The 22,450-nt window shown below is 43.1% G+C and overlaps 1 protein-coding gene across 1 annotated transcript in view; it reads right to left on the bottom strand.

Annotated features, from left to right (window-relative positions):
* The window catches only part of LOC8029480 (nose resistant to fluoxetine protein 6), a 91,415-nt gene that overhangs the window by 11,401 nt on the left and 57,564 nt on the right, over positions 1–22,450 (bottom strand). Inside the window, exons 5-10 of the mRNA XM_040212424.3 lie at positions 21,619–21,712; positions 19,264–19,356; positions 17,819–17,987; positions 15,245–15,324; positions 14,794–14,916; positions 2,939–3,059 (exon numbers count right to left, since the gene is read on the bottom strand). Of these exons, the coding sequence (XP_040068358.3) occupies positions 2,939–3,059; positions 14,794–14,916; positions 15,245–15,324; positions 17,819–17,987; positions 19,264–19,356; positions 21,619–21,712 (680 nt within the window). The remainder of the gene's footprint in view (positions 1–2,938; positions 3,060–14,793; positions 14,917–15,244; positions 15,325–17,818; positions 17,988–19,263; positions 19,357–21,618; positions 21,713–22,450) is intronic.

The raw sequence follows: 22,450 nt of genomic DNA, 5'->3' as shown, positions 1-22,450 counted from the left end.
GCGATAAGTCACGAGTACAATGTTCACCATACTTATACGGAAAATTAAAAATGTGTCTTTTATCATTGTTACCCTGAGAAACTGCTCTATGATTAAGCTCTCAGTAGCCCTCTCCCCTTTGACCTTCCGTGTAATACAGACCGCACTGCACCGGTGCGATGCCGGCCCAGACGAATTGGCCATTAGTGTGCAGGCGAGCGCTGTTGCGTGCAGCAGGCTTTGGGCAAAGCGTAGCTCCTCATGCACGTGGACTCATTGCATCACGGGGAAAAACAGTGCGTACCAAGGGATGGCGCAGCGTGAATATATATAATACACGAGACAAAACTCAAAGGGTCCTTACAGTTCAAAAGCACGAAGAACTCAAGGCTATGCCCGCACGCACAAAGGACGTGCGGGCGTAGCTTATGGCATACTGTACTCCTGAAGAAAGTTAAACTTATTTTGATAATTCTCATGAACCCGGCAATAAAAAAATATGTCGTGTGTGCAGGGCTCCCGAAGCCCCCCAACGCTCCCAGAAACCAGCCAAAGCATATTGTAATGCACGCATTATACACGCACGACACATTATTTTCTGCCCGGCTTTATTAGAATGATTATGACAAGTTTAAATTGTTCTTTGCTATTGCCAAGTCTGAACGCCACAGGACGATGGTCCTTGAATTACACCGGTGTCGCACAATATTTGAAGCATAAAGGCATAAATTCTAATGACATAAAATCTGTCTAAACGGGCATTACTGGGTTTTTGTAAACGTACGACTTCGAAACCTACAGCACAGGCATAATTGTAAATAAAAGTTGTATGCGCCACAAAATTGAAGACCAGCAATACTTAGGTCTGTACAAACAATACCTCCTTCGTTATTTGATTGGAATGTGAGATTACGTTATCTCCTTGAGTTGGTAGGTACTGCAATTCCTTGCTATGCACTCCTGGAGTTTAAACACTTTTTTTTACATAAATCCCCGTCGCTCAGTATTTAAAGGCGTTTTTTTTATAAATAGACACGTCATAAAAACAATTATCCGAAAAAGACTTTATTTTATTTTTATTTATACCCATTCTCGTTCGGCACCTCGCCGCGTACTGTTTCGTATCGAGTGCATGTGCAATACTTGAGTTTAAGGAATGAGCAATCAAGCATCTTCAGAGAAATGGCCACAGGCCCTGCATTATTATTGCTCGTTTTTTTTTTCCCCGTGCTCAAAAACCATTACCGCAATGCCCGTTAAAAAGAAATGCAATTAAATTATTCACGGACCAACGCAGCCGTTACTAAGCCTCCCCATTATTTTGGTTGTAAAAACATTAACGCGTGTTTTTTTTTCATTTTTCCGATTAACCAGAGCCATGCAGCCAGATACGTGATTAAGGGCTTCACAGTTTTATGGAATACCTTAAAGCGATAGTAGTTTTGAGGGAAAATAAGAAGGACATCAGCACGCTGAGCTATAATACTGCTCGCTTAAGCCATATTAGGTCCTTCAAAAAGAACCTGCTCGGAGCATAGAGCACGTTGCGTGAATTTCTCGGCGGTAAAGGTCAGGACAGATAAAGGGGAATTAGAGTAATTCCATTGTCCCCGCATTTGGGTTTAATATATAGTGCCCTATCACTGTCGTGAAGGAATATATGAGGAGGCAGAGAAAACATTCGAGTTAGAAACAGCAATGCGTAATACTTTTTCAAATGATGCCGAAGAAAGTGTTACATGTATACCTCTACGTTTTGAACAAAAAGTTGTAAACGTAAAACACGACATAAAATAAATATATATGCTTAATAATACATAGCAAACATTCAACGTTACTTTCCCATTTTTTTGCGGAAGGAGGCTGCAGCGTAAATAATATTGGAGCATAAATACTCAGAGAGGCGATGCGAAATGTAATGCAATAATAGATAGAGACCATGAAAATTAGTTTTTTCGGGTCATAATTTTGAATCTGTTTCAGGTTTGTTGACCATCTAAAATTAGCACACAAATTAGGGGATGCAAGTCTTCTGGGGTGATCAACAGAAGGTTGTTCCAGGAACTGCACTCATTATTAATCCTTTTGAATACCAGCTGAACATTGAGGATAAGCGAAGGAGAGAAAAAAATGAAGAACCCCACTGCTGGGACCATCAATCTTTTCTCCGCTCCTTCGCTTTTCCTCTACGTTCAGCTGGTATGCAAGGAAGCATGTGAAATCAATCGGCTCAGCTCCAGACCGTCACACCACCCCTTATTAATCTTTGAAGCTTCGACACTTGCTATACATTGCGCGAATTTAAGGATGGGCACCTTCAAATCGTTAGATTTGGGAATTTTACCAATAGAATAGTAACATATCTTGCACGTTTATGCGGTTTTTCAAAAAAATTTCGGATATGTAACAAAGCGATAATATTGGGGCGATTAAAGTGCCGGGGACTGTGCGCTTCGTCTGTGCCTTTGGAAGGACGGAGGGGGCATCGTCTTCGGAACGTATGAGCTTAAATAGGTATTTCGTGCTCCTCTCAAAACACAAACTGACGATTTAGAAAAACAAATTCTCCACTTGAATTTTAGGGTGGCAAAGTAAATGAGGCCTTTAGAGTCCCTATTGACTCTAAGGGCATCTCTAGTAAATTTCCTGGTGCTAGTTGTCTTTATTTGTATGTCTTTATTTACAATCGGCCAATGTTTACGAAGCAGAGAAGCAGCGAGCTACCACCTACCAAATTTGCAGCAAAAACTGACCGGGCCTGACGGTCGAAATGTGAAAACAAAAAAATCGGGAATAAATAATAAATGATGGTTGTTTGAGATACGTTCAGAGACTGGTACTTTATGCTTCAAATAACGTTTTCAATATCCTTCATTTATCCTTCGTATGCCAATATAAGAGAGCGTAATGGAACTATAAAGTCAGAGAAACACGGATCACGAGTTCTTAGGGTACTTACAGGGTTCAACGTCACCACGGGCTTCCTAGTCAAAATGCAGGCCAAGCCAATGCCAATGCAGAAAGGACCAAGATGAGCGTATGGTTTTTGGTACATGACGTTCTCCATCACAAGGCGTGCCCTGCAATGGACAGAAGAAGATTAGCTACTTCCCAAAGAAATGCCCTTCACATGAGAGACCCGTTTTTCTTTTGAAAGGAGCAATGGTCACACTCCTTGCCTTCGGGAGTCTAGACTTGCACTAATACCTGCTATTCAAAGGCGACTTGAACAGACAGCAACCTGTGACACAGCTAGGAGTCATCGAAGAATAACTGGGGAATAACAATACATGGATACACATATTACAGGGTGTTTCACGAAAGGTGGAAAAATTCGATATTACAAAAACTACGCATCGCAACGAAACACGGCTTGTGTCGGTTTGGTCCTGGGCCAGGGGCCTATTTAAAATTTAAAATCAGGGATAATTAAGTTGTTAATTATTTTCACGCAATTAACTTTTTTTAATATTGTGTTTAAGAGCATGGTTTTAATTAAAAAATTGCTCAGCATCATAAAAATACACTAACTCAACAAACTGCAGAACGATAGAAGGCAGGCGAAGCATTTTACCGCTTTCTGATAAACCGCACAAATTCGACGGGTTTTTAAGTTACAGCGCACCAGAGGCTGGTTGCGGTATTTCACCACGGGGCGCGGTGCCGTCGGGGCCGAGATGCGCTCCGATAGCAAACCGAAACTTAAAAACCCGTCGAACTTGTGGCGGTTTTTTAGAACGCCGTAAGATGCTTTGGGTGCCTTCTAGCGTTCTGCAATTTGTGATTAAGTGTTTTTTTTTGATGATGCTGAGCAATTTTATAATTGAAACCGTGCCCTTAAACACAATAATAAAAAAGTTAATTATACGAAACTAATTAACGACCTGATTATCCCGGACTTTAATAATTTTCCCAAATAGGCCCCTAGCCCAGGACCAGAACTACACAAGCCTTTATTTTTTTTTTATTGCCACGCGTATTTTTCGCAATATCGAATTTTTCCACTTTTTGTGAAACACCCTGTATAATTAAGTTAATCCTAAAAAATATCTTATCACAATTATTTTACCAATAAGCTGCACGCCAGGATTACATACTGAAGAGAAACAATGTATTTAGGTACAATATTTGAGGCCCGGGGCGTAATTCGCTAGATTCATTGGAGTCCGTGAAGAAGGTGTGCGCTTATGGGGGGTGGTTGAGTGCGCGATCAAAGAAGGCATGCTGCGCATATCAATGTATATAAAGAATGATCATATATATAAAAACAGCGCACGAACAACACGGTCGGATAAAAAAAAAAAGGACACGCCAATGGCGCAGTTAGGATGCTGGGGAGTGGGAGAGGTCGTTTGCTGAAGTCGTTCAAAAAAAAACCAACAAAACAAAAAAAACAGGAAAAAAACAAGTTGCACAAACACAATTTTAATACCTATTTTTGCGTTTCTTAGTAGACAAAAATTCTACCTTTTTTTTTCTATCTCGAGCGTCCAAACTTTAAAGATGAGTGCTTTCATGGTGAACAACGAAAACACGCTATCATAAAATATATTACTGGGCTTTGAAAAAAAAAAATGTCCAGACAGGCTCACAAATTATTCCGGTGCGTGCACACCTCTGCGGAACATTCGTGTATCTACTGACAGAAAACTGGGGATGAGTTCCTGAGAATAGCGAAGTTTAGAGTACGATTTAACATAAAAACGCAGTGCGCACTGGGGCGATAACCAAGTGAAGCGTCATTCTCATTGTTCCTACGCCGATAGTCATGTTTTGGGTTCTTCCCGTTCTTCGTGTTGTCCTTTTACGATAAATTGGCTGAGAAAAGTTACCGTTTCTATTATTTTGTGGGGTCTGAACATTCAATGGAAGCCGCCGTCAATGGCTAGAAAGAAACGAGATGATTCTTTTGGAGCTGACTTGGAGGCCCCGGTGAATGTTCAGAAGCGCCACCCCTATACTCCGTAAGCTGAGACTAGAAGCTGTGCCGTCAGCACGAGCTTTCTGCCCTTTCTAACTCAAGTGTTAACGCGCAGACACGCGCAACCAAAGCACTGCAGAAGCCAGCGAGCTTGAGCTGAAGGGGGAGCTTCTATACTAAGCATAGATCGGAGAAGCAAGCACTCCTGGGACGTCGAGGCTCTCAGGAATGACTTCAGTCTTCGAAGCTTGGAGCACGTATGTTCGGCTTCAGCGGTGCTGACGGGCATGGTGGCCAGGATTTATAACAGGCGGTTTACATTATGATACAAGGCCTCCGGGCTAAGGGAAGTGGTCTGTACCGCTGAAATGCGCAAAGTGGTGCGGCCCCTCAATATCCGTGTCCAAACCAAAACTCCCCCGGCAGTTCATTTAAAGAAACGAATCCTTCACACAGGCTGTAGATTTGCTTGAAGTCGAGGCTTGCGACATAGAAACCGAGGCCATTGTCCACTACATCGCTCTCGCCTAGGGACGACGGTGCTGCTGAAGTGAATCTGCAGACTCTGTTGGAGATGTTGATGATACTTTTGATGTTGCAAGTCAATAACGATTCTCCCGCAAAATTATCGAGCTATGGATTTTTCATGGCCATGGAACTAATTTTTGAGAGCCTATATACGTAAAGGAACTTTCGGGACTCACATGTTAAACGCAAGATTATAAGCATTACCCAGTGCAGAGATTAAATAAGTCAACTAGGTGCATTTTGAAACCAAGGGATTTTGAGCGCTTGAACGTCTTCCGTTGAGCATATGCTGCGGCATTTTTCTCTCAATTCTTTTTTATAAAGGTTTTTTAAGCATTTTGGTTGTATGTATTACTGAATCTAAATGAGTACAGGCGAATGAACTCTAAAAAAAAGACGAAACGCAAAGAAAAAGCTAAGCTATTTGTCATTTCGTTGTCCTGTTTTCTCCTCAGTGTATGGTTTCCAGTCAGTGTGATACAATTTTTGAATTTTGTTTAGCTGCCCTGAAATTGTCTTCCAGTTCCTGAGATTCAAAGGGTACGAGACATTAATCAGGCCGCCTGCATTCTCCTAGTCAAGGCCAGCGTTCTTCGTGCTCAGAATTTCGCGGTTTTCGTGAAGTCGGGAGCTGAGCCTTTCGCACCTACGAGTCTGAATGAATGCTTTGGTTACAAACACGGTCGAGTTTGGTTAGAGCTCTTCAGAGAGCCGGAGACGGACTTCTGTTTCTCACGCAGTCTAGGGACGGGGTCGTCATCTTTGTTTTGATTTGGAATGTTGTTGGCCCAGCCCCTCGACGTAGTGGGTTGCCAAACAGAAAAAGAAACACTGCACTGGATATTTTATGCCTTGACAAAACGGCAAGGCGAAAAAAAAAAAAATGACACCGACAAGGGGAAAGGGATATAAAGGAAAACCGTGATATTTCGAGAGCGTTTCGACACTTCAATATTTCCCGTTGCTGCGGTACTGAGACTAGCGCTAACTCACAATCGAACAGTAATTAAAAATACATTTAAGGGTTGGAATCCAAATATGTTTCATTTCATCTCAAATAGTGCCAGAAAAAATGATGGGTCCTCAAAATATTCTGAAAGTATTATATGTTGGTAAAAAATTTGACTTGAACTAAACTGCAAATTAGATTCACGAGCGATTTTTGTTCTTGACTTTTTGCGCTTCAAATATGCAGAAGGTTCGTCTTGCCAATTTATCAGTTTCTACGAGTGACTTTTGGAGACTCACTACATTTAGATTATTTTTAACAAATATTGGTTTAAGAATTTGTATAGAAAAGTTAAAGTTCTCAAGAAGTACGTTTTTATTTTATTTTATAAAATAAAAAAAGCCTAGAATCTTGCACCTTTGGGAGTAATAGGCCAAGTTTGAATCGAGCTAGCTTTCTCTTGTCTCTGGTCCGCCACTGAAGTGCCAAAGTAAGTGCCAGACATGAGCCATAACTTCCAAAGTAAATCCTAATTTAGGGATTCCGTACATGCAATATATTTGCTTTTCTCTAGTACACTGCCAAAGTGTCATGCTTGAGCAACAACTGCCAAAGTAAATCATTATTCGGGGATTCCGGATTCATGCCGAAGTTTCTCTTTTCGTTGACCCTCCACAGGAGTTCCAATGTAAGTGCAAGACTTAAGCCATAACTGAAATATAAATCCTACTTTGAGGTTTCCGGATATGCCAAAGTTTTGCTTTTCTCTGCTACGCCACAGGAGTGCCAAAGTAAATGCCAGACTTACGCCATACCTGCGAAAGTTACACCTAATTCGGAGATTCCGGAGGTGCCAAAGTTTAACTTTTCTTCGGTCCGCCAGAGGAGTTCTAAAGTAAGTGCCCGACTTGACCCATAACTGGCAAAGAAAATTCTAATTTGGGAATTCCCGACATGACGAAGATTGGCTTTTTTTTTTCTGCTTCAGGAGTGCCAAAATACGTGTCCTACTTGAGCCATAACTGCCAGATTAAATACTAAATTAGGGATTCCCTGCATGTCAAATTTGGCTTTTCTCTGGCTAGCCACGGGAGTACAAAATATGGGACGAAAGTACCGAAGCAAACCCAGAGGCCTGCTGAAGTTTGGCATTGCTTTCTTGTGAAGCAAAATTGCTCATTCACGCTCTCCATAAAAAAAATCAATTACAGAAACTTTCGAAACACGATGGTCCATGTCAGTATCTGCATTTTCAAACAGCACGGCTATAATTAACAGTGGCGTGCCAATATCGTTCGAAAAGTCGGTTCCAATTTTTGCCAAATTTTCAGTTTTGCACCACCGCTCGATATATACGCAGGTATTTGTATTCGCGTACCATCATTTCGCCACAAATACTCTACAATGCGTCTGCTCCCTATCAGCCGGGTGTAGTGCAATTCTGATTTGTATAGGCTGTTGCATATCAACTGTTGAATACCATTTGGAAACGCCGACAAGCTAAATTGCTTTCGATCGCTCCCAGAAGCTTATTATACCAACATTATTACACACAGGTTATTCGTGACATATTCACAAAAGTGATACTGCTCTGTAATACAATAAATTAAATTATTATATAGGATTGACACAGTTATCATGCCAAGCAAAACTATTAAACACGAATGACTCTGGGCATTGAGAAAAGCAGGACTACAATCTAAGATACACTTGCAGTGTACTTACTAATAAAAGGGCGACACCATATAATCCGTGATATACGCCTAATCCGATTCAGGCAACGCAAAACAACAGAAACCAAAAATTGAGAAAGAAGAAAGTCGCCCAAATTTAATGAAATTCTGGCTTTCGCCGAAGAGCAGTTTCTTATCGAAGCGCGTCCAACAAATACAGCACAACAATTCCACGTACGAAGAAAACGAACATTACAGAAAACTTCGCATGAACGTACCACGCCACTTTACAAGCAAAAAGCACGACCATGATTGCAACGCAAAAGATATGTCATCCATAAGACGACTTCAAGGCGAAAGCCCATGCGCAGATGCATTAAAGGGTAACTGCAAAGAAAAAAAAGTTTTTTTTAAGCAGCCTAATTGGGACAAGCATGTCACAAAACAAATGTTCCGCGAAAAAAATGATTTTTTTTTTATCAATATTTACGCCACAGGACGTAATTTAGTAGAGTCAGAACCTCTCCACATTTGAAACTCCCGCTCTTTTGACCCCCGCGGAAGAGGAGTACGCCCCGCCCCTCACACTCCTTGCGTTGCCGAGTTGAACGACGCAGCGTCTCGACTTCCGGCAAGATCTGGCAACCACGCCAGGCCGCGGTATTGTTTGGTTTGACGTGGTTTGCGAGCACATGTAGCGAAGACGTGACCGGAGAAGTGCCCCTGTGATGTTCCCGGAAGACGGAAAGTATCGTTCGTAATCGTTGTGCGCGCTTTGAAAGCGAAGGGAGTCACAGAATCCACGAGTGCGCAACCACAAGCCAAGGTTCACGGCAGCGCTGCGTTGGTTTCGGCGATCTCGTTCTGTTTGGTGTAACACGGCGATGCGACAGAGCTGAAACCTTTGTGGTGTGTGTAATGCGGTGCTAACACGGAGCGCAAATTGGTTGTTGTGGGGTTGACGTTCAACCAGTTAAGTCCCGTCGTCGTCAGCTGATCCAGTCAAACTGGTCCGGGAGGACGCTGGGAGCGTTTTTAAAAGTAAATCTGCCTCGTTCTGTTTCAAAATGTGGAAGTTTCGCGACGCATACCGTGAGTAAAAAGCTGCGGGCGTTTTCAAATAAATTACGTCGTTTTAATTGAACAATGGACTCCGAATTGTTGTCCTAAATCTGCCGTTTTTATGCTTCGTGTTGAACTGCGTTTGCACAGCGACGTGTTGCATCGTGCGGTGCGAATAAATTTGGGCACGATTTCGTATCTGCCTACAGATGCATGAACTGAGACCACTTTTTACGTAGTGGACATAGTGCTTTTTTATTTTCTGTTTAGTCGCGGACGTTAGGTGCACACGGGGCGAATCTCGACGGCCTACAGAGCGATATGACGAGAACGTAACTAGGCACGTTGGTCGCTACACGAACGCCCGATTGCCTCCAGCCAAATAGCATTCCTTTCGCGGCGACATGGCTGCTGGAAGGCTCACTGTCGGGATCACGCATCTGACATCTCCGAAAAGTCAGCATTTGCACGCGCAAACAAGCAAAACAAACAAACAAAAAAAAAAGCACGCTAAGCAAGCAAAGAGGAAAACGAAAGAACCGCGCTATGAAAGCCAAAACCCCGCGTCGCTTCCTATCACTAACACCTGCGACAGCTGCTAAACACACACTACTTCACTTCAAGAAGTCTCACTCAAGCACCTGGGTCAGCACGAAACGACGAAACACTGATCACTTCGGCGAAACGATTAGTCGAGGTACGCGAGACAGGCGGGAGCAGAGACTTCGGCGGCCATGAAAGAATGGCGAAGCTTTTGTTTGTATGAATCCAAACGGAAGTGCCCGTCTTGTAAACCTTTTGTAAAGAATAATAACTCTCATCACATGGGTTATTCTTTAAACGTAAAAATATGCCGCTCAAAAGGAAATTGCAACATATAACGAAGGTTTAACAACCAAGATCTAAGCTGTCAATCAAACTCTTAGCCAATGAAAACCTCTTGGGATTGACGTCACATAATCACAACTTCGTGGCGCGCGATTTAAAACGGACGAAATAGCCGCAAACTAAAACGAGTCTCACGCACTAAATATTGCTGTAAAAAATGTTTTTTCTCGCGGAAAAATTGTTTTTTGACATGCTTGTCCCAATTAGGCTATTTAAAAAAAACTTTTTTTTCTTTGCAGTTACCCTTTAAAGGCAGACACGCGATTCACTTTGTTTTGTCTTCTCTTTTTCACATTCTTTTTTTTTTACATTATTCGCTTGATAGGCCTTCTTAGTTTCCACTGATTACCCTTACTCGTCTTTAATTACTCTTAATTCACTTTAATTTTTCTTTAATTCACTCTGATTCCTCTTAATTCGCCCTGTCACTCTTCTTAATGTCATTGCTTCTAATTCGCATGAGTGGCCACGTAAACGTTTTGGTACCTTCTGTGTCGGCGACACGTTTTCGCTGAAGGACTTTCAGCTTAGAAAACAGGACACAGAAGATCCCATTTCGGAAACCGGATTTACGTGGCCCACTACCCATGTCCATAGCTTGGCAAATGACCTAAACCTCGGCCCCAGCGATCCAATCAGCGCGTCGAAACGAGACACGTGACACAGCTGCGTACAAGCAAGGCGTCCTACGAGAGAAATAACGCGTTTCGCTCCTCCCCTCTGATTTGCTTGAAGCGGCCATCGCGTTCGCTTACAGCCACACGAAAACACAAAAGCAAGTTGAGAAACTTAACAAACGGCGAGGCCAAGGGAGACAGACAACTGCATAGAAGCTCCCCCTGCATTTTTGGTTGACTAATAGTATTTTAAGGAAAGGGAAGACAAGATGGTATAATGCATCTCATCAAAGTTCAAAGCTTTCTTCGTCATCAGGAACTGATAATATTAATTTGATTGTTTTAAAAGATACTGAAGTGTGTTCATTCTTTATTTTGTATAATATTTTTCCCCAGTCACTAGTGTCGCCTTGGTACCCGTTGCTTGGAAGGTGGGCAAGGTGGTTCCATTATTTAAATCCGGTGACGCACACTCCCCACTCAACTTCAGGCCATCTCATCAACTAGCGATCCCCGCAAACGTTTCGAAAATATAATTCATTCCAACATAACTAAATTCCTCGCAGCCAACTAATTTTTTACGTCATCTGATCACGGAATCTGTAAGTTATTCTCATGGGAGATCCCCAGCTAATATCATATACGAAATAATTTCTTATTGGCTTAGACAATGAATTTTATGGTGACGGCGCTTTCCAATATTTCTCTGAATCTTTCGATCTTGTTTCTCACCAACTACTTTTTTTTTTTAAGTTAAGCAAGCTAAACATTTATAGGAATATTATTAGTTTTTCGAACACTTTTTAAGCTAAACGAACTCAGTTCGTAACCGCTAATAATTTTGCCCCTTACCTTTACGCGGTCGGTTGGACTGTGCCGGGAGGCTGTGTTTTCGGCCCCCTGCGTTTGTTTCTTTATTTGTTTACATAGAGAACATAACCAAGTTCATAAACTTTGCTGACGACTGTGCATTTTTTTCGCGTTGTGTCCTCTAGTGCCGAAACGTTCATTCATCATACTTAACTAAACTTCTACTTGGTGCGACACGTAAAAGTGCATCTCAATACTAATAATTGCGAGTAATGCAAATCTCCCGCCATGGTAACAGTCAAAACTACTTAAACTATAACACTGTAGGGTCTGTGCTGCAACAAATGACGTCCTAAAAGTACATAGTTTTTTTTATATTACCCCCAACGTCTTCTTGCGAACGCATATTAACTATAGTGTAAATGAAGCTAATCAAAGGCTAGGATATTTCAGTCGAAACTCTTGTAAGGTACCGTCATCTCTAAAGCTTTTACTGAACCAAAACTTTTGTCCATTCCAAATCTTAAGTGCGCCTTTGCGGTACAGAATCCAAGCCTATACTTTCTTACTAAAAACATACAATCAGTTTAAAATCTCAGTGCAAGTTTCATTTGATCAGATTACAATTGTTGATCAAATGTTTTAGCAATGAACGCTACTTTATACCTTCGTCATCCCGCTTTATGCAAAAAAGTGCCTAGTCTAGCTTTTTTTCACAAGATGTACCATAAATATTATTTACTGAGAAGCGAGCTGCATTTTGAAACGTTATACCTGTCATCCTCTGCTGACTAGAGTCATAAAGTAGATGTCCCTCACTGCTGCACTCACATGCACTTTTTTTTAAATTTATTCCTAAAAAAAGCACACAATGGAACCACCTGCCCACCTCGATCGCTACCATAAGCGACCCACTCAATTTTAAATTTGCCATTGAAATGTTTTTTTTTTATTACTAAGCTTTTGTTCCTTTTATGTTGTTGTATTTTATATATGCTGTTTGAATTTGTTTTATTTTGATTTACCAATCCCTTCTGTAATGCTTTCGGGACTCGAAGATGTTGCAATCAATATATAAACAAAAATGTAGTGTTTTGAAGCAGAAGCTTGGAATGTCACCTTTAATTAGGAAAAAGAAGGGGGGGGGTGTTAAAGATTAGGAAAGAAAGAAATGTCAGTGTTCATGTCGTCAAACGCTTGAAATGAATGTTAAAAGAAATCGCCGAGGTGGCCAGGATTTCATCTTAGTTCGCCCGAGTTTAAAGCGGGCGTGGTTCCTGAGACTCGCAGCCGCTCCTGATTATTGTTATCTCTCGGCTTTAACAGTTGCCAATCGCAATGCACACGCACAGTGCTCCACTCACTTTTGCAACGCGTCTCGCCTAATAATGGCATTAGTTGAGGAGGCGTGCCCACTTAGACTCGCGCAGCGCTCGCTCGATGGCAGCAGTTAAAGTAACGTAGAAACTTCGCGTCCGGATATTGGCGTGTGTACCTACGCGCGAATACAACAATCTGGTGCAATATGCGTTTGCAAAATCACCGTTGTCTGGTCCAGCCGCTACAAAAGACTCGGCCCACCTTCGGGCTGGAAAAATCAAGAGACACTCAAAGTAGTATAAAATGTTCCGAGGATAATTAAAATTCATTTTTATTTAAATAAGTCGCAGACCACCCGCGTACCACCAATAGCTCATTGGTCATCCATCTCCAGGCGGAAATAACCCAGAGTCAACGGAACCTGTCCTGATTACTTAAATCTGGCATTGGTTAGACAATTCACGTCCTAAGATGCCAGATGCAAACCGTAATACCACAGAGTGAAGCCGAACTCTGACACTTGTTCGGTGATTTGGGACCGAAGACGCCAGATGACCATATAACCTTCACGCAGGAAGCGCTTGTTAGTCGCTTTAGGCCCATGGCTGTCAGATGACAGCTGAACTATCAGGAAATGAAACCTAAATTCGACCCTTTTTTGGCGATTTGGATCCAAAAATGCCAGATGGCAGCCGAACTCTTAGGTGGCAAGCCTAACTCTGGCACTTGTTTGACGACTTTGGTCCATAGCTGCCAGATTACAGCCGAACTAACAAGCAATGACCCTGACGTTAGCACTGGTTTTGCGATTTGGGCCTAAAAATGCCAGATAACCGCCAAACTACCAGGAAGTAACCCTGACTGTGGCGCGGGTTTGATGATTTAGGCACAACAAGGTCCGATGACAAGTGGACTACTAGGGAGTGCAGCCTAACTTTTGCACTTCTTTGGTGAATTTGGGTAGAAATACTCAAACGCATGACAAAAAGGCCAGATTTGGTTTTACTTTGGTTATTTAGGCTTCTCAAGCCCGAGAGCTCCCAGGCAATTGCCAAATTTTGTCACAAAGCTCTCTGCCACCTGGGTCAGTACTGGCAGAGCACTCTAGTGAGCGCTGAGCGCGATATCACGTATGGAGCCCTGGCTATTCAAACAATTGCCACTACACCCGGCTGGCGCTGGCGTGATGTCAGCTACGCACCAAATCTCCGCTCCGTAACCATGCTGCGCGTATTGGGCAACAATAATATGACAGCGTTTTTCAGTCGTCCGATAAAAAGTATAATTCTCTCAGAAAGCCATCTTGGCGGAGCTTTGGAGTTATCATGTGACAAAAAATGTTTGGGCCAATATTATATTTTATTTAATCTACAAAAGTTGTTATCGATAAACAAAGGAAAAACGCTATCATTGTTTCCTTTCCTTCTAGGCGCAGCATGGCCATACAGCGACGCTTTCTCACCCTTGTCTTTATTGCTTCTGGCACCCCACGCTGTTAACAGCATGTGCAGCAAGCAGCGCAAGCTCGAGCAGGGTTGCCTCCGGTTCTTGGAATACATTGCCGCACACGTGACTTCGCGCACGGTGTTTACTAAGTTTTTCTGCCTGTACCGGACGCACTCAAGAGAGGGAATACTCGCGTATTCTCTCTCTTTATTTCTTATAACTATACGTCAGTAAGAGAAACGCTAAACGGCAGACTAACTGAAGAAACTTATATTATATTTTCGTATCCATTTCTAGCTTAAATCTAGATGCTTATCTAGCAATATGACACTAATATGGTTCTTTGGTGTCGCAGTTTATTCTAGTAAAACCGGCCCATTAGAAAACAATTAACATGTGATTAACATATATACATGGTTATTAGGCCCGGTTCGGTCAAAGGCACCCAGACAATCAACAGAAAACTCCTGTGAACCCAAGGGCACACCAGTGCCCCCCCCCCACCCCCCCCCCCCCCCCCAAAAAAAAAAAAAAAAAAAAGCACACCAGTGCTTCCCCATTGTCTGGCCTCTAGCGCAAAAGTTGGAATTCCGAGCTTACTCTATGTCCGCCTGAGCAAAGAGCACGGTTGGCGGCAGCTTATAGGCGGCGGTCAAAAGGCCCATGGACACAACCCCAGCACCAATAAGAGCAGCGTTCAGGAACATGCCCATGAAGAAATGCCTGGGAGGAATGGAAAAGAAGTAGAAGCCACATAATCATTATTATCTGTCTCTGCGGGGAAGAAATTCCTAGGAAAGAAAGGACAAAGAGAGGGCGGAGGAGCTGCAGATGTCTAACATCGATACAAAGCGAAGTGGCCGCCCCTATTGATCAGGGTTGACTGCTTACAGCAGCAAGGGTTTAACCCCTCAGCTCCTTCTGTTTACAGTTCCCAAAAGCAAAGAGCCGAGTTTGAAGAGGCTGCGCCGTTGAGGTTGTTTCTTTTTTTCCGATAATAAAATGCTGCTTTGAACAAACAAACAAAAAAACTGTAGGAAGAAGGACTTACTTTTGAATCACAAAAATAACCAGCGTACCCACGAGGCAGAGCTGGATGAGCACTGCGAAGTACCAGGTTATTTCCAAGCACTGCAAGTAGAAAACAAAAACAAAAAAAAACGAAAACGAAACAAAATAAACCTGAATGGTTGCGTGCGGAGCGCGTCAACTGAAAAAAAGTATATATATATAGAGAGAGAGAAGGTGTTTGGCAGAAGGGAGGAAAAGACTGGCGTAAATATTGACTTAGGTCAGCATCTAACTTTCTGTAATTACGTTATATACGAGAGTTTCTGAATTGATGCACAGTCTGAATGTTGATTCTTTCTACACTTATTTCGATCGTCTATGACCCCCCACCCCCAAAAAAAAAAAAAAAAAAAAAAAAAGTCAGGTTTCTGAGCTGTGGACGCAAGCACGGTGACTGAAATTCTGCCAAAGGGTTATGGCGCGTGCCCAAAGGCGTTCCAAAAACTAGTAGATAAATTAGGCAAAGGGGTAGAGGGCCAGTGTTAAAAAGGTGTATAGCGCGGGAAAACACCATGCAGATAAGTATTACAGTTGTCAAAGATATCGTGAGAAAGACCGTCTCACGATATGTTTGAGGTGTATAGCGCCTTTGCTTTCAAAACGATAGCAAATATGGCTGCTGGCGTATGCGGAGAGCTTTCGGAGAACTGCGTAGGTCGTTAAAGTCGCCTGTTTTTTTTTTCTTCTTTTTTATGAGTGCGAGCCGTTTTGCGTTAACCGAGGTATTCAGCGGAAGAAATACTCAACCGACGCAATTTGCAACAAGCAACTGTTGCAAGTGCAGGCTTTCAGAAACGCTGAGCTTGTGCTTGTTTTCGTAGCGGGACTGGCCTAAAGCGCGGTTCGAACAGGCCCGCAATACAAATACGGGTGCCGGAACCCGTGGTGACGACAGCGCTCCCTCCGTACGGGCGGTGACGTAATTACGGTTTCCGGCACCCGTAGTCAAGAGTTGAAATATTTTCAACTTTCTCCTTTCCGTGTCGTGACGTAGGTTTCCATATTTTCTCCGCGGTTTGAAGCGCGCTTAAGCCTAGCGTCTCACCCCAATCAAATTCCTTGATCTGGCTTGATCTAATCGTTCGCGCGTTTTGATGCTTTATAAATATTTCGGTCCACGTAAAAGCGAACCCCTACTCTGAGAATCGTGGAAGCACCGTGACTGCAATCATAATTTTAGTACTGCGAGGGAACGAACACAGGTAAGAATTTCCGAGCATTTTGACTTGAAGCAATAGGCTGTTCGCCTCGCATCCAGTTCATCCAGGTATGTATGCGTCAATTCCGTTCGGAAGGCTCTTAGCTTCAAAGTTTTGAGCAATTCACCAGGTTCGCTAAATCGAGTATTGGGGAATTGTAGCAGACCGTTTCCGCAGCCCGCTAAGCACCCGGATAGCGCTCCGTATTCCGCCACAAGCCCTTGAACTATGCAGACAATGCTGACGGCGCGCATGCGCAGCTGCGGCGTTTTCTTCGCGGATACCGTAGCGGAAGAGGAAAACGGTCTTCTACAATTCCCTAATGTTTTTCGTCACGTTATTGATCATCATGACGTTTAACCACTTTACAAGCGGATACTATGCCGGAAGACATAGTATGCCGGAAGACACAACAGAAGAGCTGAAAGGACTGCGCGCAGTCCTTTCAGCTCTTCTGTTAACAAAAAACTTAGGAAATTTGACAATATAAACACGCGTGTTTATATTGTGAAATTTCCTAAGTTTTTGCGATCGCTTTGTACCGCACATCGGCATATACTGAGAGACGCTTGTATTATACCGTGGCTTCGTGCATCACGGAACGCTAGAACGCGGTTTCAGGGTCACGTTTTGCGACTATCGCAGGCGGATTAAGGCACGTGTACACTTGCGGATTCGAGGGCGGATCCGCGCAGGTGGAAAGTGGATTTTGTATCCCTGGTGGCCAAATAGACAGGTCACTGGCAGAGAACATGGACATGGGTTCCCGCACTGCTCCAGAGTTTCTTGCAGCGAGGAGTTAATTTCACTACCTGGCTGCAAAATTCACTTTACGCCTGCGGTCAGCCGCGCGCGAATCCGCAAGTGTAAACGCACTATCAGATGTGAAAGGAATAGCATGTGGGCTCAAGACACGGTGGACGCAGACGCTCCGTTTTCGTGGCCGCATCTTTAGGGCATTCCAGGGATGGTTAGTAGTGTGTTCTAATGGGTACCGACACCGTTTTCCGCCGCGCGGGCTTCTTTCACGACTAGCAGATGGTGTCGGACGGCAGACTAGACGTAACGGACGTCGAGACTGGGAGACAGGCTTGCGAACGTTGTCAGCCGAGGTAGTCATGCCAATCCAGCAGTAAAGGGTGGGGCCGTCATTCTGTGCGCGGAGCCTAGAGCGTGCGGTGAACTCGACCTAAACTGCGCCTAGCGTCGTGCATATTGCACATACAAAAAAATATTTTCTTCCAGAAAAAGTAAGAAAAATATTTACGCGCCCCATTGAATCCCTTTATGTTTTGTATATAATTTTTATTTTTTTAAAGGTGGGATGCACGCCGCAATCAAACCACGATACGCACCCTATCTTGCGGCGAAACGAATAGGTTGTTGACAAAGAGAATGTTGAGCCACCAGTTGGTTCGACAGTTGCTGGCCACTGTGTCCATTGTCTCCTTCCACATGGGACCAGAGCCGATGACTGGAAGAAGCATCGCCACCGCAGTAGCCAGCAGCATTGCAACTGCAGCTCTGAAAATGGACACTCGATCTCATGTAACTCTCATAATAACATAGATATTAGAAATTTGTAAATCCTATGAAAAGACCCACTAAACTTAGCTATTTAGGGATGAACGTATTATGCAACACAAAGGACCTTATTTCCATCTTCATTTAAACTCCACAAAAGACACCTCTCTTGACAATTCCACAATCAGTGCAATAACCTATTATATATAGGGTGGTTCAAGTCACCAGGCTCGATCTAAAATGGACCGTGAAAATCGACGCCTCCACGTAGCAATCTAAACTCTTCGTCAAAAGTGTAATTCACAGGTCGGTTTTTTTTTCTGTAAAATAACAAAGCGTAGCTCTCCTTCTGTAAAAAATAAGGCCAAGGAACTTGCCAGGGTCTACGGCGGGTAGCAAAGCAGACGACAGGGGTCCAGTAGCGGGGAGTGTTTGGCGTTCGTATTGATAGATGGCGCTACCTCCTCATCGCGACGGCTCGCGACCACCGTGGTTTATTAAAATGAATAAAATCTTCTTTTTGGAAATGTACCTTCGGTTAAAAAAATAAATGCGAACAATAAAAGCAAAACTTAAAGTAAAAACACGCGTCTGCATAACGGCGGTGCTTTTGTTGCCAACGAATTTTGTCTGCGAGTCGTCTGCTATTTTTCGCTGGTCGGCTGTATTTTCAGACGCTGCTCCCGACGCCATCTATCAATATGAACGCCAAACACACCCCGCTACTTGACTTGGTCGTCTGGGTCGCCGCCCGCCGTAGACCCTGGCAAATTTCTTGACCCTATGTTTTACTAAAAGAGAACTACGCTTTGTAATTTTACAAGACAAAACCTACCTGTGAAATACATCTTTGACGAAAAGTTTAGATGGCTACCTGGAGGCGTCGATATTTTTACGGTCCATTTTAGATCGAGCATGGTGACTTGAACCACCCTATACATAGTTCCATAGTTTTGTCAGAAATCGATAGCCTATCAAAAGTTAAGTATTTACATATTCCTCTTGTCTCGCTGCTCAAGGTTCGGTAAATATTGCTATCATCAACATCGTTTGACAGTCTCTTTTAGGACTTCGTATTTTTCTTTATCCACTTAGTTAGCTCCCGAGATGCGTAACGGGGGACGCTGTCTGGAAGCTTAAAAAGAGGTGAAACTGGGTGGTTGGCGCCAACTTTAGCAGCTATAGATAGCTGTGCATAATTTAAACAATAATGTCAGCAAATTTAAAGTGGGATAGGAATTTGAGATGTTTCGTATGCCTATGCGAGGGCAGGTACCTGTACGCCTTGTGCAGAGTGTTGAAGAAGGGCTGTCTCCGCTTTCTGGTGATGTCATGGTCGACCAGACCATGGTAGCCAAACAAGAAGCCGCTGAAAGTACCAAGGTTGTCTTAATGACCTTATATTGACGGAATAATTAGAAATGAACGTTTCAGTCAACATTAGATGTTTAAGCTGTTATCTGTACTTTAATCATACAATCACCCTCATTTCAAAGACGTCCGCACAGCCTCCAGATGGCTTGTGATTCTTAACTCTTTCTTCATTTTAGGTTAGCTTCTATATTTCGCCATGCATGATGAACCAATTTATGATTAATCGTAACTATTTCTTTTCTCCAAATATGTACACTACTTCTATACCTGTCCATTTATTCCGCTCATTTTCGCGTATTTTGGTAGACCATTTCAGTACTAAAGTACACCTGACCGCAGATCACACATTGCAACGTACCATATATAAAATCGTACGAGGTAATATTCCGGAAGTATGCCATGAACTCATGGAGACTTTGCTTTTGAATCGAATTAGTGAACTAGCCTGAAATGTCTTCAAAGATGGCTGTGGGGACAACTTGGTTAAATGGACGGCGACTGCTTTACCGCTGAGGAATTATATTGTGTCCCCTACAATTTTCCCGAGCCCAAAACTGGGAAGATTTATTAAATAATGCATTTATTTATAGAAAAGACTTGGTGTTCCGAAGACTTATAGAAGGTACAATTCCAAACATAAAATAGTACACACAATATCATTATAGTAATGCAATATACTATAAAGGTTACAAAAACACAAGAAATGGTACGTATGAAAAAATATAAAAATTGGGAACGCCTTCTGAAACGAGTAGTCCCACGCTATTATGCATAAAACCGACTTCAGGCAAAACTTTACACTGAATAATATTTTTATTATACAGTAAATGCTTCTTAAACCTCTACAGAATATTTATTCTCTCTTCCTCGAATGACCCATTCGATTTGAGTCGTGGGTTGGTGATTTCAAGTGTTTACGTTTATCGTGAGGAAAGTCAGCAACGTTAAAAAACATTATTTTGCTCTCTGCTGCTCGCTCGCACTCCCTGTGAATAGACTGAGACTGTACAGAATCGCGAAAGATAGAAAGGAACTAAAAAAATCCAGCCATAAACTAAACGTATGTTCAAAAAAGAATGTGCACAAAATTCCTTCACGCATAAAACGTCCATCATATGCGCCGGTTTATTTCACATATCTAACTGGACATTTAATAAGACTGCGGCAGAAACGAAACAAAATACTCCGTGAATTGAAGAACCCACGGTTTATTATACCCTAAAGCCTGCACGGGGTAAAGACGGCACAAAATAAAACACCAAATATCAGGTCTCAATGGGCCTAGAGCAGTGTTGCGCTTCGTTCAGCCCTAGGCTGACAGTGGGGTAGGAGCTACAATCCGGCCGGACGAATCCAATACCTCTCTCATTGCCTGCTCCCGCTCCTATGGGCGTGAGCATGATCACGTGGCAGAAGATAGCCGAACGACCGAACCAACGAGCACATAACTTCTACTGTATTGAGAGCTTAGAGGCGAGCGCTGTATACATGAACATCTTTGATAGCTTCATCGAACCAGTCTGCATGCGGACGAACCTTTATCGTACTACGTTCGAGACCTGATCAGTACCAGAAAACTAGTCGTTCAAGATGGCGCCGGTTGAAAATTAGATATTCGAATAATCGATGGTTTTCATCGTTTCACACAAAGTGTTTGCGCAGACAACGCTGCGTTCCGATAAAGCCAATCAATCGGCGCCAGCCGTGTGTCGCCACAGCAGTCGTCATCTTTGTCCATAGAATATAATCGGCTAACAATTCGAAAAGAAAGCACCATTGAATGTGCACTGAACTAGCAGTTTTTTTTTCTTGCGTAATCGGTTTAGCTGCTGATCGAAAAGGTCCAAGTATGACGAGCGCCGTGACCTATGGATCCGCATGTTTGGCGACATCGAATCGTTGCATCGGCTGCACCAACAGTTAGTTCGAAGCAAAATATCAAGCACAGTTATTATAGTTTTTTTTCCCAAAGCATCTTGGAACGGGCAATTATGCGAGCCTGTTGCTGGGTTCAGGCGCATACTTCCCCGTAACCCCCATGGCCGTCCCCTCTAGGCGGCCAAAACCTCGGGTGCATTAGCCCGAGGGACCGAGCTCGCATTCCAGCGGACATGGTCACCCGGACACAAGACGAACGCGGCTTCATTTCCGCCTGCCGGAAGTCCCTCGTCGTGAAGAACGACGGGAAGCCTGATCAGCTCCCCACCGACAGGGCGCTGTGTGTGGCTCGCGGATCGGCGACATGGCGGGGACTCACTTGAGAAAGATTAATGTGTCTGTGGCAAGGGTGGAATTGATGATCATCTGGAAGGAGAAGTCCTTGGCGAAACCCACCGCGATCATCAGGTTTCCTGTCAGGAAAGCGGGAAGTATTGTAGACGGTGCTTCGGGGGCAATGAATGACAACGCGCACATTTAAAAAGTTCGCAGGAACCTTTATCTGGAAATCTCTATAATGCATGGAAGGCAGCAGGGAAGGAGCAATTGATTATATTTTTTAAGCAGAAATCAAACAGCCATTTTGTGGGGACAAGACCTTATATTTTTATCAATTTTTTCCCATATACGTAGAGGCAAGAACAAATTCCCGCATAAGCCACGCTAAATATTTTTATTCTTTACCGGATAGACTGAATTGTTGCATAGTTCACGTAACTTCAGGCAAGCAGACGGACGAACGGAGAAACTGTTTATGTGGATTAGAGCGTTTTGTTCACGAGCATCCATTTCTCTAAAGTGCACTCAGGAGTAAACTGTAAATCCATGCGAAACATTTGCGTGGAAACAGGTTCGAAAGTGTTATGTTTCTGCTGCTGGGCAAACGCTATTTTCAGAGTGGCTTTGTGAACACGAAAGCCTTGTAAGCATCCCGTGCATATTTATTCAGTTTCAACTTTTAAAGCCTTCTCAGTAGATAGTGCATGAGTGTATTCTGAAGATGCCTTTCAAGAGGCATCCCTTGGGTTCGAGATGTAAATATAATGGGGTTTTCCTAAAGTTGAAGCGATACTACGTTTTTATCTTGCGTGTCTCGATTCGCACTTTAAGATATTAGTATTTTGTGTTCTTCTTTGTGCAAAAATGCATAC

Source organism: Ixodes scapularis, unplaced genomic scaffold (genome assembly GCF_016920785.2).
Source record: "Ixodes scapularis isolate PalLabHiFi unplaced genomic scaffold, ASM1692078v2 PGA_scaffold3__209_contigs__length_174095766, whole genome shotgun sequence".
NCBI lineage: Eukaryota > Metazoa > Arthropoda > Arachnida > Ixodida > Ixodidae > Ixodes > Ixodes scapularis.
Note: the sequence above shows the minus strand (reverse complement) of the source record. Positions and strands in the feature narration are given on the sequence as shown.